The following is a 19,450-nucleotide window of genomic DNA, read 5'->3' as shown; positions in this document are numbered from 1 at the left end:
CGGCAGACGCACTCTGCATTCACGAGGCTCTGATTGGACATGCACATCAGGTGATGACGCAAACGACTGACGTAAGTTCTTCAGAGTAAAGCTTCACAACTGTCCTTTTCATCTTAAAGCAGCGGTTAAAACAGCTTTTAAATTTAAATTTTATATGGGATGAGTATGTGACTGAGGACCCATTTATTCTTTCTGGTTTTAAGTTATTGTACTTACCTGATTTTTGCTGTTCTGTGTTTGTACCCTCATAGTTGAATGCACATATTGTAAGTCGCTTTGATAAAATTGTTTAGTGTTTTAATGGAATACTGAGAAATTTTAATAAGAAGTTAAAATTATGAGGGAATTTCCAGTATTTTGGGAGGACAGATATCTTTATGGAAAGCCAGTAGAAGTTTGGAGCTTACAGGACACAGACACATCATTTCCAACATCATTTCTGCCTGTTGAGCGGATTGCTGGTAGATGTGTGGTTAACACATCCACTGTGCATTTAACCAGCACAATTGAAAAAGTGACTGTAATCATGCCACTCTGTACAGAGGTTGAGATTTAGGATTGTGTTTTGGATAATAATAAAATGCTGAAATAATGTGCATTGTTTCAATTTTTTTTTCATAGCATTGATTTTGCCCGTGGTATACAATGTAATTCATTATAACACACTTACTTAAGATCAATTTACAATTTCAGGTTTTATATTTATTTTAAGCCTGGTGTACTTACTCCAGATAGTTTAGAAAAAGGTGTTATCTGCTCCGAGGGAAACTATCCTGATTTGCATTTGTAAAGCGCAGAGCATTGGCATTTGCATGTGAAAGCCTCCCCTAGGCTTAGGAGAAGGGGGGTCACCTCCCAACATTCTCAGGCTTGTAAAACGGCAAGACACTGGTAACAGAAATTTCTCCAAGAATTTCCTATGACATTTACTGGCACAAATTCTTCTTTTCATGCACTGTTACAGAGCGTGCTGTTAGCAAGTCACGTTGTGCGAGTCACTGCATTGACGCTGGCTGAGGAAGAGAAGGGATTTTTAAAGTTTGACAGCTGCTGTATGACTGGCTGAAGGAAGCCGCGCAGACCTGGTTGGTTGTTTAGGAACGCCCATGATCAGCTGACCAGTATGCAGGTTAAGTCCTCCTGTGGGCGTTCCCAATATTTAAGATCGCCCGCAGTCAGCTGATCTGTATGCGGGTTTAAGTCTCCCTTACTGAACTTACGCTAAGCTCCATTAGTCAGTAAAGGGCTCCATGGTAACAAACTGCTGTGCTGTCTCTGAAAAGGACAAACTGAAGGGTGTATTCAGCGGTGATCACATTTCATAATGTTTTGTCCATTGCCCGTGTTTCTGAACTGGCTTCACGTTCTTCAATGTCCCATCAGACCCAACTGGTTCAGAAGGGAGTTTTAACCAGCAGCTCTGATTTATGAAGGGAAGGGAAAGAACACTTTTGGTAAGAGGATCCAAAAACGTCTAGCATATCTCCAACATCGAATGAGTAAGTACAGACAAGTACTGATAAGCATTCGAGAGATCCCTTCAAAGTAGAATGCAAATCACAAACAGGCTTTCAAAGCCAACTGGAAACACCAAGAATATTCTGCAAATTAAACATTTCAGGTTTATCTTTTATGAGATCAGTTTGTCAATTCAAACAAATCCTGCCATAAGTTTTATTTGAATATAAGCAAATGTTCAGAGTGTAGAAAATCAAACTCCAGGACATAAAAAAGAAATCAAATTATTTATTCTTACACAACTGACTTGGCACATCTAGTCAGCTCCCACTACTAATGAACCAAATTCTCTAAGGTTGTGGTGAAGGAAGACACATATACACAGGAGTGAAATAAAAAAAGCTTGAATCTTCAGGTACATATATAAGTGCATTTAATACAGAGATCAAACAACAGGAGACGATTAAAGCTCAGTGACGAGCAGCCAAACAACATAAAAGTGGGAAAAACATAAATTAAAAGAGAACGAAAACTGGTATAAAATGTATTCATCCAGAATAAATATATACACTGACGCAGAATCCCTTTTGGGAATATAGACAAAGACACACTGTAAAAACATATTTTAAAACACAGACAGCTGAACAGGAAGTAAGAACTTTAGAACTTTTATTCTTCTTGACCAAATCTCTTAAATGTTAAAATAGAACTTTAAAACTGCTGGAACGCATCATACCTTTTCATTAGAATTGTGTTAATAACAATAATATATCAGGTGAAATTAAGTCAACCCCCTTAACAACAAAACCCTTAATGTAAGCAAATATAAAAGGTGTCTCACTAAGTCAGTTAATTAAAAGAGTGGTGGCCCAGCTAAGGTAAGAGGGTCAGATGTAACAAGTCCATGAAGCGCACACAGACATTTATAGCCTGCATGTGTTACCTGTCACCTGTGTGTGGTGTTGTTACCTGCATAGAAACACCTTCCCATATTAAACTAAATGTTGATTTAGTTCACCAAAGTTAGTGTTCTTCACTGGAAAATGGCAACATGTCACGAATGTGGCAGGTGTTTGCTAAATTACATTAAATGTATTATATCAAGATGATTAAGAAATGCAGACAAAAAGCAGAATATCCTTCATTTGTAAGTGTGAGGCACACACCTGTAACCCAGAGCATGGTTTAGTACCGTTCCAGTTCGTGATACAGTCTTCATTCAAGATCAGACCAGGTTCAGGTGAATACATCATATGATAGGTGTCAGGTTGATGAACAACTTGTTTATTGCTTCAACCATACTTGGCCAAAGCTCCAACCAGGAAGTTCTTTGAGCAGCAACTGGAGGACTCTGATACTGCCACGTATCAGACTGACATCCACAGCTTCAGTGCAGTTCTATTTTCCAAATTCTTCTGGATTTGAAAGTTTGCCATACTATACATGTGGTGTTAACTTTGTACACACAGGCCTGGCTGCTCACCTCCTGCGCATGATGCCAGTCAAGACATGAGTTGAAAAGATGGCTGGACCTCTACAGGTACTCCCATGTGGCTGCGTCTCAGAAGAGGTGGGTGGTTGAACGACTGAATGTGTGGTACTTCTTCTCAAACATGGAAGGCAGATGGACCATGGAGGGTGAATGGCGTGCCTGGACACAGAAGAGAGGACGGAATAAGAACAATAAACACAGAAGTTAAAATATTAATACCTGATTGTGTTGTTCACAAGGATCATCATGGTTTAATCAAACTTGGGTTTAATTTATGTTTTCTACTTGTTAATAAAGTACCATTCATATTAATTGCAGAGATCTGGAGATGCTGTGACATCAACATTTAAGAACATTTTGGCAGAAACATGAGCAGTCAGAACATCAGAGTGTAAACTATCCTCTACGAGAAAATAAGCGTTAAGTGTAAAACTGTCAACTGTAAAATTCGATCAGTTTACAGACGCACCTCGTACTTACATGTATATAGACACTGTACGCTACGTTTCCACTATTTCTACTTGGAATAAATTTGAACTAGCCTGTATATTGTTTGGATTCATTTAAATGCCACCCATGTAGACTGGTGAATGTTTTATCAGATCATTTGTACCGAATCTGATGCCTCACTTGAATTGAGAGCGCCAGCCTGGTTCCTAACATCTGTGTCACCGCTGACATCCCACACTTCACCGGGACTTTTAAAGATAAATAGACAGTTGAGTGTCATTATCATCGGGCTACAAATGGGTGACTTTGCAATAGCTGTGGTGGTAATACAACTGTAGGGCTTGAGTTAGACCTTGTTTGCCTCAACATCTGTGCTGCTCTTAGTTCAGAAAAAAGACGACAAAACTAACCCTCGACGATGTAAACTGGACAAACGTAATTTCAATTCCTATTTGAAAGAAATGGGGCTAGTGTGCACACAGCAATGACTCAACCTGACTGACTGCTCCTGTTAGCTGCCCCACCAAACTCTAAGCTTTTTCACCATGTGGTCAGATCCCAGCCATACCTCTGGTAAGTAAAATTATACAGAGACAGAGCAAAGACAAACCAAAGAGAGAGGAGGTTATACAAAATAATTTAAAATTATACTTCAAACAAATCTTAATGCAATCCAATCATCATCAGGAAAAGATATTATTGGAACAAGAGAGCATGACTGCTTACATGAATGAATGTTTAGTGGTTTTCCACCATTAAACTGTTCAATACCAGCATCCCAACTCCCTTTAGGTGTACACTACTAAAAGCCTGTGCAATGAGTTTGCCATGTGAGCAGCGAGTCTGTATGTGTTAATGTGTTATGAAGGTATAAAGAGGTTGGTTAGCTCCAGACTCACCACTCAGATATCATTACCAATCATGACCCAATCAGCGAGAAGATTTGAGTAATTGTTTCTTAACATCGGTTTCACCTGTCTTCAAACTAAAATGGGGCCAGCAGGATTTCCAAACTCCCTTGTTTTAGCTGCTCTAAAACTCTTGATCAGTGTGGATGCAAGGTGTATCTCTGGAGTAGAGACTACGCGTATTCAAATGGAAAACCTAGTAGTTTAGATGTAGCCTTACAGTTTGCTTTCAGAACCTCCTGCTACGATGATGGTGCACTACTCCTTGAGAGGCTTCCCGATGTTCAGCAAATCAGAACAATATGGAGGCCTGAGCTACGGCTACCTGCCAGTCAGAGGTTCACCTGAGGCGCTGCACAACAGACAGCATGAGATAAGTAAGTACTTGTTTGAACTATGTATCACGCAAAGCTGCACAAGCTTTCTACTCTCATAGTAAAAACATGGGACTAGTAATGAACATAGTATTCGTGAATATCATTAAAAAACTATTTGGCCTGATTAAGTGTGATACCTCTGTTTAATGCTGGGGTACTAATGAACTAGAAATCAAAGCATGCATCCCAGGTGTCCAGGCTACAGGATTTGATAATTAGGACACTGTTCCCCGGTTATATTCATTTGATGTGAATTACTTTCAAGTTCCTACGAATTTAATGAGAAAAAGTTATAGATTACAACTGACTACCCCACCAACAAACCTCAGTGTGTTTTTTCCATGAACATGAATGCTTAAAAACAAATTGATATGCAAGATGGAGTAAAACTGGCACCTCTTAAAGTGCTGTGCTCACTGGCAGGTTGCAATGAACAGGCTTGTGTATGGTTTATTATCAAATTATTCTTCTCCAGGAGGTTACACTATTATTTAATTATATCGAACTCCATTTGTTACAATGAATAGCTTTCAGACAGCTAGAGCAGCGCTCATACAACTGGGAAGCGGTTAAATGGCTGAAGTGAATACAGGACATAATGGTGCTTAGAAACTGTCACATGTGGTTAAAATGAGGACAGGTGACCTACCACAAGATAGTAAAGCTCAGATGAGAAGCCAGCCCAGCTCCATGAATACATTGACATTTTAATTCTAGTAAGCAGTTTTTTGTGAACAAGCCAAAACACACAAAGAGCACAGCATCCAAAATTAAAGGCATGCCTTGACATTTGGATCTTTACTCCTGATATTTTTCTTCAATTTGCAAACTTTAGTCATCCAGGTTCTTTATAATGAACTAATTAGACTGAAACAAGTCTTTAAATGTTTACGTAAACCTATTATCACCCGTTTAGTGGAATGATTAATAGTCAAAACAACACTTTATAAAGTTGATTGAGCCGCCTGTACTCACTGGTGTGAGGAAAATAAAATATTCAAAATGTGACAGCATGCCTTTAATGGAGCCTTTTCCCCAGGCTGAGGGAAAGCATGCATCCACTTGGACAAAACTCCTTAATGTTCCAGCTGAAAGCTTTCACATGGTCCCCAATTAAGAGCCGCCACCAAGTGAATATTCCCAGCCACCACCAGTTAGATACCCGGGTGATTCAGAGAAACCCAGCGATTCCAGATCAACCCTTAAAATCTCTGCCCCTTTGGAATAATTCTAAGGTCCTTGAATATAATCATCAAGTTTTAAAGATCAGAACCTTATTAATCGGATCTATCGTCATTGCAGAGTTTTCTAAGGAGTTGATTCGGGACAAGAAAGCACCAGTGGTATATGCATGTTAAAAGTATTAAATACAGGATGCAGCAGGTAGTAAGGATAGATTTGAAGTTGAAATGGTATGGATAAACTTTTGGTCGAGACTAGACAACAATAATGTTTGCTCACATCAGGCTCCAGGATTGATTTTAGCAATGGTTTAGAGCAGAGTCTCCCTGCGATGACTGGTCAGGACAGCCTTGCGTGGGTCCAAGGGGACTTGGGGATCTCTGCATGACTCAGACAAGGTCCCCCCTCTGACATTAACAGACTGAGGAGCCAGGGACCTAAGCTGAAACCCTAGATGGTGCTTGGATAAATGCTGGCTGGATTTTGTCTGGATAATTTGGGAGTTGAGCTGAGCGGAGTTTCGGGTGGCTGGAATGGAAGTGGTTGAAGTTGTGGACTGCTGTGAGGTGGGAAGGCTCGAAAAAACTTGTGGTGGTTGGGTCAATAATGGAGCATGAAGGAGGGACTTGGGTTCTTGGGCACTAGGACAATATTTGGTGTAGGGACTTTGGCATAACTCAGGGGCAGGGCTTTGGGTTGGGCTACAGGGGGTACGAATACAGACAGGGACCCTGGCTCTGACATGAGGGTGGTCTAGAGAGTTTGAGCGCTGCACCACAGCAGCGCTCTTGGCAGAATCATTCAAACTGAATGTAGAGGCAGAGCGAGACATCTAGAATAGAGGGGAGACACATATGGAGCAGATATTTACATATCATGAAAAAAAACAAGACAAGAATAGGCATGCTGAAACAAAATACAAGGAGAGTGGAAATCTTCAGAAGCTAAAACAAAAGTCAGAAACACGCCTCTTCATCTGGCAGAGTAAAGAAGGAAGGAGTGGGAGAGAATGAACATCACAATGTAAGACAGAAACATTTCAGGCTTAACATTTTCATGCAGAGAATGGAGGGTGGTAATTATAAAACTAACATACCTGGAAAGATTATTACTGTTGTACAAATTATGGCCTACACTGATTAATTGTTAGACACAGATTTAATGTTCTAATATCACATTTCAATTAGCGATTGACTGTTACACATGAATGTCTTTAAATTGTTTGATGGGGAATGGAGACTTCTGTTACATCAACTAATTTGATTGAAATGAGAAATTATCAAGCAATCATAACTGTTGTGTAACACTAACTCAAACCTAGGCATGCATATGCCATTTCCAACGTATAAACATGGTAGGATTAATTCATATTTATAATAATACATATGATTATGGCTTAAGTGTAAAATATCAAGCCTAAGTTAAATTCCTCTGTCTTTTAGGTTTGATAACAACATCCTAGTAAAAAAAAGCCAATTTTTATCCAGTATACATATATCCAATATAGCCAATGTATCATACGAGATACGTTTTATTCCTTAATTTTGGCATTAGCCCCAAAAACCCACATTGGTTGGACTCTAGTTATATGATAGGGGTCTTAAACACTAGTACACCAGATGACCCATCACTGCCTAATCTTCTGCTTCAACCCCACTTATTTCACAAAAATACAGTATTGTGAACCTAACCATTGGCAAAATCAGAAAATAGGTGAGGAAACTTTAAGAATAACAAAACCCTACTAAAGAGCAGAAACCAATCCCCTGCACATTTAAGAACACAACCCCATTGCCTGCTTTTTAATCAAGTTAGATCAAAGCAGCTGTCACCAATTGAAAGCCGTTACATCATAGATTGATCGAGAGATCAATTGTCTGTTTCTCAGCAAAAGGAGAAAGAGATGGAGCGAAAAGTGGGGATTAGGGAAAGATAGATAGACCGAGAGACACCATCAAATGTTTCCTGTCGCTGAAATAAAGGCATCAATGTAGGTACCTTGTGGAAAATATCTTGATTATAGTAGATATATTTTTGTAACAAAAACCAAAACACATACAGTGGGTATGGAAAGTATTCAGACCCCTTTAAATTTGTCACCCTTTGTTTCATCGCAGCCATTTGTTAAAATCATAAAATTTCTTTTTATTTCTCATTCTTCCTTGAGATGGTTCTGTTTAATTAAACTGATTGGACTTGATTAGGAAAGGCACACACCTGTCTATATAAGACCTTACAGCTCACAGTGCATGTCAGAGCAAATGAGATCATGAGGTCGAAGGAACTGCCCAAGGAGCTCAGAGACAGATTGTGGCAAGGCACAGATCTGGCCAAGGTTATAAAGGAATTTCTGCAGCACTCAAGGTTCCTAAAAGCATAGTGGCCTCCATAATCCTTAAATGGAAGAAGTTTGGGAAGACCAGAACTCTTCCTAAACCTGGCTGTCCAGCCAAACTGAGCAATCGTGGGAGAAGAGCCTTGGTGAGAGAGGTAAAGAAGAACCCAAAGATCACTGTGGCTGAGCTCCACAGATGCAGTAGGGAGATGGGAAAAAGTTCCACAAAGTCAACTATCACTGCAGCGCTTCACCAGTCGGGGCTTTATGGCAGAGTAGCCCGACGGAAGCCTCTCCTCACTGCAAGACATATGAAAGCCCGCATAGAGTTTGCCAAAAAACACATGAAGGACTCCCAGACTATGAGAAATAAGATTCTCTGGTCTGATAAGACCAAGATTGAACTTTTTGGTGTTAATTCTAAGCGGTATGTGTGGAGAAGACCAGGCACTGCTCATCACCTGCCCAATACAATCCCAACAGTGAAACATGGTGGTGGTAGCATCATGCTATGGGGGTGTTTTTCAGCTGCAGGGACAGGACGACTGGTTGCAATTGAAGGAAAGATGAATGCGGCCAAGTACTGAGATATCCTGGAAGAAAACCTCTTCCAGAGTACTCTGGACCTCAGACTGGGCCGAAGGTTCACCTTCCAACAAGACAATGAACCTAAGCACACAGCTAAAATAACAAAGGAGTGGCTTCGGAACAACACTGTGACCATTCTTGACTGACCCAGCCAGAGCCGTGACCTAAACCCAATTGAGCATCTCTGGAGAGACCTGAAAATGGCTGTCCACCAACGTTCACCATCCAACCTGACGGAACTGGAGAGGATCTGCAAGGAAGAATGGCAGAGGATCCCCAAATCCAGGTGTGAAAAACTTGTTGCATCATTGCCAAGAAGACTCATGGCTGTACTAGCTCAAAAGGGTGCTTCTACTCAATACTGAGCAAAGGGTCTGAATACCTATGACGATGTGATATTTCGGTTTTTCTTTTTTAATAAATTTGCAAAAATTTCTAAATTTTTTTCCCCTGTCAAGATGGGGAGCTGAGTGAACATTAATGAGAAATAAAATGAACTTTTTTGATTTTAGCAAATGGTTGCAATGAAAAAGAGTGAAAAATTGAAGGTCTGAATACTTTCCGTACCCAAACGATTATGAAGACCGAAAAATGTAAGTTCCCTCATCATCTACTCACCACTATGCTGATGGAGGGGTGGGTGAAGTGTTTGAGTCTTTTGGAGTTTCAGGGGTAAACAGAGTTTCAGGGGTAAACAGAGCTGCAGCGTAATCCAATACAATTGAAGGAAATGGGATCGCTTCTTCCGAAGTAACAAAGCAACAGACATTCAAATTCCGCTCGAAACGACGTAATTTACAACGTGTTTTAGCCTAAATGTCCTCTGACAGCCTCCTCTGAGGCGCGTTCATTCTCACGAACATGCCAGACAACCGCACACACCCTTGCTCAAGGGCACGAGCGGGGTTTGCATTCACATCAATGCCTCGCAGCATCTGGTTGTGGACTTGGATGCATCTTATGTTTCTTTTCTGTTGTTTTTTAAGTCTGAAGAAAGGGTCACTTTTTAGTGTTTTGTGGACTCAAACACTTCGCCAGCCCCTCCATCGGCATTGTGGTGAGTAGATGATTGAATGAGTGAACTTTCGTTTTTTGGTGAACTATCCATTTTATGAGGTCCTGATCAAGACCAACTGAAAAAAGAGACACTTGAAGTTAATATGGCTGTGTCACAGGTACAGCTTATGATGTCATCCCACTAACACATGATGGTTTCTTTCAGCATATGTACAGACTTACAGCCAGTGTGGAGCTGCTGCCGATTCGGGTCTCATAACTCATCCTCTTGGTTTTCTCATCTGGAGTACTGTTGGCCATGAATGCCCTCTGGATCACACGCTTCGGGGTCTTTGTGAATGAAAACGCCCTCGTCACCTAGCACACACATACCCAGAGAATTTCAGTGACTAATGTGCTTCTGTATATGTTTTACACTCATTTTTATAACACATCACGAACAGTTACATATTTATCAGACATCACAGAGTTAGAACAACAAACGCAAACACATTGAAAAGAAAAGTTTGTATAAGTTTAAGGGCTGAATTTAAGTAAGAAAGTAAAGTATATACACCTCCCTGCTAAATATTGCAGATGCAGTTTGATAGGTATGGTAATGGTAAGTGGTCCAGTAAAGGTTGCATTTGCATTCAGTGTAAACTTTGTGCAAATCATGTTATTTCTATGTTCATTAGAGGTTTAAAAAAGCATGTAGATGATAAACGTAAAAGTATTTATTACCCCCGAGTGGTGGATCAGTCATCAGAGAAAAGGGAAAATACTAAAATTTTGCACAAATTTGTTTTTACAAATAAGAGATACATTAACAAATTCACTAAGAGACAGAGGACTGAAATTGGGGACATGTACATTTTCTTTTAATGGTTCAGGGTGTAGAATTTAGTTAGATCTAGTGGTGAAGTTGCATTTTGCAGCTTAACAACCCTCACCTCACCCTTCCCCTCCAAACATGAAAGAGAACCTGTGGTAAGCTTCAGTTTTCATAAAAACTCAAAAAAAAGGTGTGTAGTTTGTCCAGTCTGGACAACTGTAAAAACACGGCGGCCTCCGTAGAGAGGTCCCGCTCCCGATGTAAATATAATGTTTATAAATATAAAGGGCCCATTCTAGGGTAGAGCAAACATCAATTCATACGATTTAGATGAAACATTGTCATGAAAACAACACCAGGATTATTTTATATTTAATTTCTGCCAGTAGATCCCTTTCACCTAAATCTTACACATTGGACCTTTATGGGGCCTTTTAGTAGTGGTGCTCAATGAATACATGCAAACCTATTTCTTAAATGATAACAGCTGTTGACAACTTAATATGTGGCCATTTATTAAGTTACTTAACTGTGAATCAGGAAAAAAGATAGCTCTGTGAAACTAAGAACCTCTACCTCTTTGAACTGACTGAGCTCAATTGCTGCTCCCTAACATGTATTTATGTAATATCCTTAAGGAGCTGTAAAGTCATATCAAATGTCTTGTGCATCATTCAATTCAAAATTGTGTTGTGCATGATTTTTTTTGCATATCTACAAGCTTTATGATCTGAACTACAATAAATAAGTCCGGTCAGTTTGAACTAGGACTGTACCCAAATGTTCAGAGTAAACAACAGTTGTCCTTGTGTTGTGGTTCATGCTTTTACTATAATTTTTGTTTTTATAAATGCTTGATAACAGATATTTTAGATCACTGTCTCTTGTGCCGTGTCACACTGGACAGCAGTGCAGATGGGTGTTACAGCATATGGTTTCAATGTAGTTAAGCAAACCTTGCCGTTTACAGCACTGGAATTGAAAGTGTTGCACCGGCGAATGAAATGAAAGACAAGTCATTCTGCTTCGTGTGGCTACCCTTCACTTCAATCACCTGTCTCTGTGCCCCTCAGAGATAATGTAGCAGTTAAGAATATTAAAAGTACATGTCAGTCTTGATTTCTGTGTACCCACAACTCAGCTATAAAAAATAAAGTCAATAAATTAAATGCAGGGATCCCACTGCCAGAATCTTGACTGATGATATTATTACCCACCCCACGACGATGAGCAGTGGGGAAGATGCTGATGCTTTGACTCTTCAACCTTTACCTTTTTAGAAGTCTTCTTAATGGCCCTGGAGGCTTTACTCAAGGTGCTGTCCATATCCTTAGTGCTGACCTGCAGTGAGTCTGGGTCTGTGCACTGAATCATGTCCTCCTGTTGACAAAATGGATACATGCTCAAACTCATTACAATAAACCATACCAGAAATTCATTTAAAAATCGATGAAAACTCTCTACAAACATCAAAAATGCGGTAAAGGGGATGAGAAGTTGGATTCACACAGTCTTCACCCCCCCCCCCCCTACCGTTTCTTTTAACACGCAGGGCTCCATCTCGTTGGTATTCACATTGCAGCTCTGACCCACTGAAAACAGCATTGGGAATGCAGCTGTGCGGCACAGACCAGAGGCCTACATCGCCCCCTGCTGCCAGCTCTGCTAACAGCTGAAAGACTCTCCTCCACATCTTCTAGTGGATTCAATAATCATTAAGCTTAATCAACTCCTACGTAACTTTTCCATAATTTCCCAAAACTATTAAAAGGTTAGCAATATGCTATGTTATTCTTAACTCAAAAAGTTCCATTGAAAGACCAAAACCAATAAGGAAGAGATACAATTTGCGAGTATAACCCTAGGAGACAATAATCCTCCATGCTATAGAACTCTGCTTTAACAAACGCAGCAGTGAGCCACGATGTCCCACTGGGTGACATGTACATCTGTTACCATGAGCATGGTCACTGCTGTTTATTTTCTCTAAACCCAAAACACTCACACAAATGAGTCTTTTGTTTGTCTTGGTAACAGACAGACCGAGACACAAAAATAAATCAGCTGCAGAGTGATTTTTAATAAAGTTATTGAGAGAATGAGTGCATGTGTATCTGAGTGTTGGTTCTTGTTACCATGTTTGGGGACTTGATGGTGGCAATGAGACCGATCTGACTATCAGTGTGATGCGAGGAAAGCGGAGCAATCACAGCTTCTTTCTGTCTGCTGATCGGTCAAACTACCTACTTTGTTTTCTTTGTGTGCAAGTGTGTGACTTCTCACCGCATCAGCCCTGCAGATGGTGTTGGCAACATGGCGGCAAAGTGTTCGCAGCCAGGCGCTTTTAACCGTGTCCTCTCCGACCAGTTGGAAGCTGAACAACAAGTTCTCCTGTTCAGTCGGAGGGTGAACCACCAAGGCGAATGCATTCACACAATCTGAGTGGAGGAAGTGAAAGAGCGACAAGGACAGACAGTGACCGAGTTAGACAAAGATAAAAAAAGAGCAACAAAATAAGGGGAGGAGGAAAAGCAGCCAGTGAAGAGATTGAGATGAAGACAATGAGAGAGAAAAGAATGAAGATGAAGTCGGGCATGTTTGATGGGGACAAAAGGATGAGAAACAGATGGAAGGGGGAAAATGCTTTATCCAACTCCTTAGACATCAAACATTACTTCCTGCTGTTACCTGTGTTCACTGTGCACATAGATGAATGAAAAGCCTTGGTGGTGGTTTTTCACCGGTCTCATGGGTATTAAACCACAATTGGCTATTTCAGTTGACATTTGATCATGAAACACTTAAATTACATCTTAATGCAGCGTTCAACTGTAATACATTGCAGCGTGTGCATGTTGTCACTGTGTTACCTTCTGTGTCCTGCAGGTCCAGCACTCTGCGGATCTGGGACAGTGGCATCAGTGCAATGTGTTTGAGTTGAGGAGGGGGTCTTGTCTGTCCCAGTGGACTCTTAAATGTATTGATCACTTTGTGTCGCTTCCTTGCAATCTGCACAGACAAATACACACATCGTATAGAAAATGAGACAACTTCTGAGGTAAATGAGGACAAAACTTCTGAACAACATCCTGTTTGCACACTGCATGCGAGTCTTAGCGATTGAGAATTAAGTGTTTGTGAATTTTCACAGTGGGGAGGTGAAACTATTGCTTACTTGGCAATAAATCAATGAGGCATTTATAGAGGTAAACGATGCAACTCATTAATGTCACATTAATTAGGAGCTGAGAGAGGAGGGAAGGAGAAAGACAGAGATGGGAGAGAGAATAAAATAGGACAACACGTTATAGGTCATTGTTATTTTGCCAGGGCGAGTTTGAGTTAATCAATGATGAGTGTTGATGGAAGGGGAAAATGAGGCCACCCACTTTAACACAACAGTCAGTCACTATACATACAGGATGACATGGCAAACTGTCAGTCGTTCATGTGTGTGGCTGTTAAATACAAACTCACACTGGCTCGTTAGTAGGTGTCACAGACACTCCTGAATCAGTGCCACCACCCACATTACTGCTTTCATTACTGCCTGCCATGCTCGTGTGCTGCCCCTTTGCTAATTAACACACAATGACTGTGTAAGCTATGATAGACTGCATACACATGAATTCAGCACTTTTCCATCTTGCTCTTTTGCTCCTTTTCCTCCTCACCACTAAATGAGAACAGGAACCTCATCTCAGAGATCCAAGACGAGTTTCCACTTTACCAAACAACGTACAGAGAATATACAGAGATATCAGAAACACCATCAAAGGGTCTTTGCTAAGTCAGGGTCTTTACTAACGTCTACAATTGCACATTTAGGAGGTCACAGTGAATATGATCTACATGTTGAGAGTTGAAGATATATGAAGAGTCAAGTAAGGGTTATTGGTAGTCGACATGTTAGGGCAGCCAATGGCATTGCAGGTAAATTAGGTGAGAATATGTTCTGTGTAAGATCGTCAAAAGTGAAAGAATGTTTGCGTCTATTCCCACCTCAAGGCAGTCATTGAAGAGGAAGAGGGTGACATTTTCTCCACGGTCACATGGCTGGTCTCCCAGGGCGATGGTTTCCACTCGGTAAACCAGACTGCGGTGGGATGACAGCAAGTTGGCCTGCAGAGAAGTCAAAGCATTGATATCTGGGTTTGCTATGTTGACGTTTAATTCTTTACCAGTATGCTCATATCATTAATTAGTGCCTTTTAGGCGGCAAAGAAGAACTTTTTGTGAAACATAATCCGATTGAATAAAGTCTGTGTTGCTTAACTGTCAAAGGGATTTAACCTCTCTGAACATATTTTAGCTTGTTCACCAACTTAAGTTACTGAGACTTCAGAGCTCTTAGTAACCTTTTGCAATTTCTTATCGTCTTGTACATTTAATTGTAGATTAAAATAATACTTACCCATCGATTTAAAAAATGCACAATGAAGTAAAAAAATGTTTTACAAAAAAGTCAAAAATAAAATAATTTTAAACTTTTTAACAAAGATGCAACTTTGTGTTTGAAACACTTGGAGTCTCAAGAGTAAACTTTGTTCGAGCAGAATCCAATACAATTGAAGTCAATGGTGAATCCTTCTTCCACCACAGGAGCAGTATGGAGGCATGTTATACTTTTTTCTGTTGTTTTATAATGTCTGAAGGAAGGTCACTAATCAGCTACAATGTTTACCCCTGAAACAACAAAACTGTTTTGTGCACTCAAATATTTCACCCACGCCCCCATCGGCATAGGGGTGAGTAAATAAAAAGTGAATCTTTTTTTCAGGTTTTCTCCACAGATGTTCTATATGATTTGATTTTGAGCTTTCGTAGAGTCACTCAAATACAGAGACTTTATCTGATACCTCTCCATCATTGACTTGTCTGTTTACGCAATGTCATAGCTATGCTGAAAGTTGAACTGTTGCCCCAGTCTCAGGTTTGCGAGCACCAATCACCATACCTCACCAAAGGGGGTGGCATTAGCCAGGGGCTTTGGTCAAGTTCCTGACAAAGACTCCAGACGGCCAACTTCAAAAAAAGTCCTGGTGATTCCACAGTTCTTTCATTTCACAATTTTTCAGGGCACTGTTTTTCTTGGAACACTTTAGAAATAGTTTCATATCTTTGCCCTTATTGCCGTGTGGCCACAATATTATTACAGATGTCGACAGAGTCTCTTTGAGTTCATGGCTTGCTTATTAACCAGACAAGTAGTGGGTATTGTGGGACCTTACATACACAGGTGAGTGTCTTTTAAAAGTAATTACTTGCCACAGGTCGACTCCAGTCGAGTGTTCAAGAGACGTAGTAAATGCTCTTAATATTGTGGTTAATAAAGGATTGTAGTGAACAACAAAAATCATCAAACTTACAGGACAGCCATCAACTTCATAAACAACATCGAAGATCTGCTTCTGGCCCTCAGTCTTTCTCTTGTCCTCATTGATGTGACTGGTTGTTGAGAAAAGAGAGAGAAAGAGAATGGAAGAAGAAAAATGGTTGTTTGTCTCACCGGTTTTAAAACAAAACTCATCTCATGTCAACTCTCAAAAGTTTGACAAATGATTGATTGTCCAAACTTTGAATTTTGACATTCATTAGCTAACGATGTCAAACTCACAGGATAAGTTACTCACTAGGAGTTGCAATTGTAATGAATGCAATTGTCTTTATGGGTTTGTATTAAGGATTTAAATTTGAGCGAAACAGTAGGATTGGAAGGTACAAGGGATGCATATGGTGTTGGTTTCAAAACTAGCCCGCTTATTCTATTGTCAAACAGATAGTGCAAGTGAATCCCTGATTGAATAACCCTGACCCACATGATGCAGCCCACTCTAATGTCCCGTGCTAATCGTCAGTCCAACTATGGAGATAGCTACGTGTAGGGTTGCAAAATTCCTGGAATATTCAAGGTTGGAAACTTTCCATGAGAACGGGAATAAACTGGAAATGTTGTGGGTAATTTATACTAACTGTATTTACCTTGTCATATAAAGTCGTAAATATAAACATTTTGTTTTGTCATAGGCTGATTTGAGCCCTGAGGAAACGTTGGGCACTTGACTATATGCTTCCCCATCTTTGTGTCATTCTTAACATAGGTCTTTGCACAGTATTTGCAAATGTGCACAGCCTTTCCTTCAACATTGACATTGAAATGTCTCCACACATGAGATAGTGAACGTGGCATTGTTCTGTAGAATAAGATGAGAAAAAAGCTTGTAAAAAAATACTAATGCAATGCCAGAGATATAAATAGTTATCCAAACATTTGTATTTTACAATATACAATACAGTATTTTACAATTGATGGATAAATGAATAGAAATAGGCTAGATCAGGGGTTTTCAACCAGGGGTCCGCGGCCCCCTGGTGGTCCGCGACGGCATTGCAGGGGGTCCGCGAAATTTGCTTTGATATATTTCAACCCATTCCCAGATTACTCTTGAATATGGTGAAAAAAAATTGAAATAAGAAAAATATGTCTAAAATAATATAAAGGTGATGAGGGAACCTTGAAACCGGCTTGGGGCTAGAAACTGCCAGTAGTTTTCCCCTGTGCATGTGTGTTAAAGGTAGATGTAGAAGAGCGGTTGAGCTAGGTAGAAAAATTAAATGGCATAATAGCCGAAACAATTAATTGCAATAACAGTCAACTTTACCACGTTCGCTTGTTGAGAAACAATTTCTTAGGAGAGCTCTAGACACACACACACACAGAAGTACTACTCACGCAGTAGGTGGGATTTGCTGCTGGTGATCATGAGGTTAAACTTAAGTAGGCCTCAATTGTTTGTGTGATATTGTATGATTATCATTTGTGACATATTCTGCATTACTTTGTCATCTTCCCTATTCAGTTGTAGCCCCAGTTTATGTTGATTGTTATTGATCACTTTACTTTAACGTTCTCTCAACATGTCAGCTACATGTCTGTACATTTAAGTCATGAACGTTATATATTGACGTACATATGGTTCTGAGATGCAGTACAACAGCAAACTGCACACACACACACACACACACACACACACACACACACACACACACACACACACACACACACACACACACACACACACACACACACACACACACACACACACACACACACACACACACACACACACACACACGCGCACACACACACACACGCGCACACACACAGGCACACACACAGGCACACACACAGGCACATCAGTGGGCCGTGGATTACTTTCTAGTCAGAATGGTGGTCCCTGGGACAAAAACTTACCTGACTAGTCCTGCACACTACAGCGAGCCTCAATAGCATTGCTGTAGTGTGCATGATGCTGGGAATTATCTGTGCATTTGATGGAAGAATGCACAGTGGAGGGTTGAAAATTCAACGTGCAGCGTGTGCTGCATTCCATACATCTTTAAAATAGAGTACTGAATGATGTTTTTATTGCTCAGCGTTTAATTTCTGTGCTTTTTTTTTCATAATTCCCGAGCTTAACTTCCCATGGAAAGTTTCCGGAAATTTAACGAAAATGTTCCACCCCTTTGCAACCCTAGCTACATGACTTGAAAATCATTGAATTTGTATGAAGTTGACAGTACGAAGATCTTAAAATGTTCGGAACAGTCTCAAAAACACTCAATGAGCACATTATAAAAAAATGCCATACTAATACTGGGTAGTTCCTCGATTTGCTCTCAGAACAGCCTCAGCTCTTCATGTCATTGATTCCACAAGAAGTTCGAAACACTCTTCTGAGATTCTGATCCCTGACATGATTGAATCACAATCATGCTGCCAATCTCTTTTTCTACCATATTTAAAAAAAAGATTCTTCTGGATTCACATTAGGTGAATTTGGAGGTCACTGAACTCACTGGCCTGTTCATGAAACCCTCACACAACCAGCAGTGGCAGCTGTTTCAGAAATACTTACAACAACCATGTCACAGTCAAAGATGTGAGCTAAATAAGGCTCCTGACCTGTAGCGGCATGTTGTTATACATGACACTGCTGACACAACGATCAGATGGCTACATAAACAAGCAGATGCACAAGTATAGTCCAAATAAAGTGCTCTATGAGTGTATATCAAGACTTAAAAATCTTTGTTACTACATCTTTGCTCAACAATGTTAAATTATTCCAAGCTCAACCTACATAATATTCAAGGCTTTGGATGATAGAAGAGAGTTCACATGAGGTGCTGGAAATGATCAAACTATGATGGCTGTGTGATCATCATAAAAGAAAGGGTGAGGTCACGCCAACTCACGTCATGACTTCTTTCAGAGAATCAATTGCTTTCTCCAGCGTTATCTTGTCAGGGTTGTCATCTGATGTATGTTTCTTTATGTCTGCAACGGTGGAAGAAAGGGAAAGTTTGAAATGTAGAAGGTAGACAGAAAGAGATGAAAATCATATAGAGAAAGGTGAGAAGAAGGGAAATTACAGCCGGATATTGGGAGCAGATAAGAAGCAGGTATGGAAGGAGATAACGAGAAAAAGACAAGGTCAGATTTAATTAGCATAGAAAGTCAACTTTTTCTTAACTGATTTAACAAAAGTGTGTATGTGTATATGTATATGTGAGTGTGTGTGTTACCGTTAAGAAGAAGGGCCACACTAGGCAGTCTCTGTACAGGTCTGATGAGCAACTCCACCAGTGTCTGCCTGCCACACTCTGGCCTGGATTGGTTGATCTGTAAAATTAAAGCATGAGTGTAACATCTGTGTTTGTTTTAACCTGTGTGAAAAGTTTGCAATATATGCCCACTACATTAATTACAAAATGGCCCTGTTCAGGACTGTTTTAATATCTGTCTCTGTTGATCACAACTGGACA

At 40.2% G+C, this 19,450-nt stretch overlaps 1 protein-coding gene across 4 annotated transcripts in view; it reads right to left on the bottom strand.

The window, feature by feature from the left end:
* Positions 1-1,874: 1,874 nt before the first annotated feature.
* Positions 1,875-19,450, bottom strand: part of ect2 (epithelial cell transforming 2) — a 43,561-nt gene continuing 25,985 nt past the window's right edge. For 2 of the 4 annotated variants that reach the window (XM_053429963.1, XM_053429964.1), the window contains 10 exons: positions 19,211-19,307; positions 18,881-18,962; positions 15,991-16,069; positions 14,624-14,743; positions 13,492-13,630; positions 12,905-13,059; positions 11,894-12,001; positions 10,030-10,164; positions 6,147-6,699; positions 1,875-3,109 (listed from right to left, as the gene is read on the bottom strand). In XM_053429963.1, coding sequence (XP_053285938.1) covers positions 6,178-6,699; positions 10,030-10,164; positions 11,894-12,001; positions 12,905-13,059; positions 13,492-13,630; positions 14,624-14,743; positions 15,991-16,069; positions 18,881-18,962; positions 19,211-19,307 — 1,437 coding nt within the window. In that variant the 3' untranslated portion in view covers positions 1,875-3,109; positions 6,147-6,177. The remainder of the gene's footprint in view (positions 3,110-6,146; positions 6,700-10,029; positions 10,165-11,893; positions 12,002-12,904; positions 13,060-13,491; positions 13,631-14,623; positions 14,744-15,990; positions 16,070-18,880; positions 18,963-19,210; positions 19,308-19,450) is intronic. The other 2 variants (XM_053429965.1, XM_053429966.1) reach the window with 1 other exon arrangement.

Source organism: Pleuronectes platessa, chromosome 9, assembly GCF_947347685.1.
Source record: "Pleuronectes platessa chromosome 9, fPlePla1.1, whole genome shotgun sequence".
Classification (NCBI taxonomy): Eukaryota; Metazoa; Chordata; class Actinopteri; order Pleuronectiformes; family Pleuronectidae; genus Pleuronectes; species Pleuronectes platessa.
This window is presented reverse-complemented; position numbering and strand designations above follow the sequence as displayed.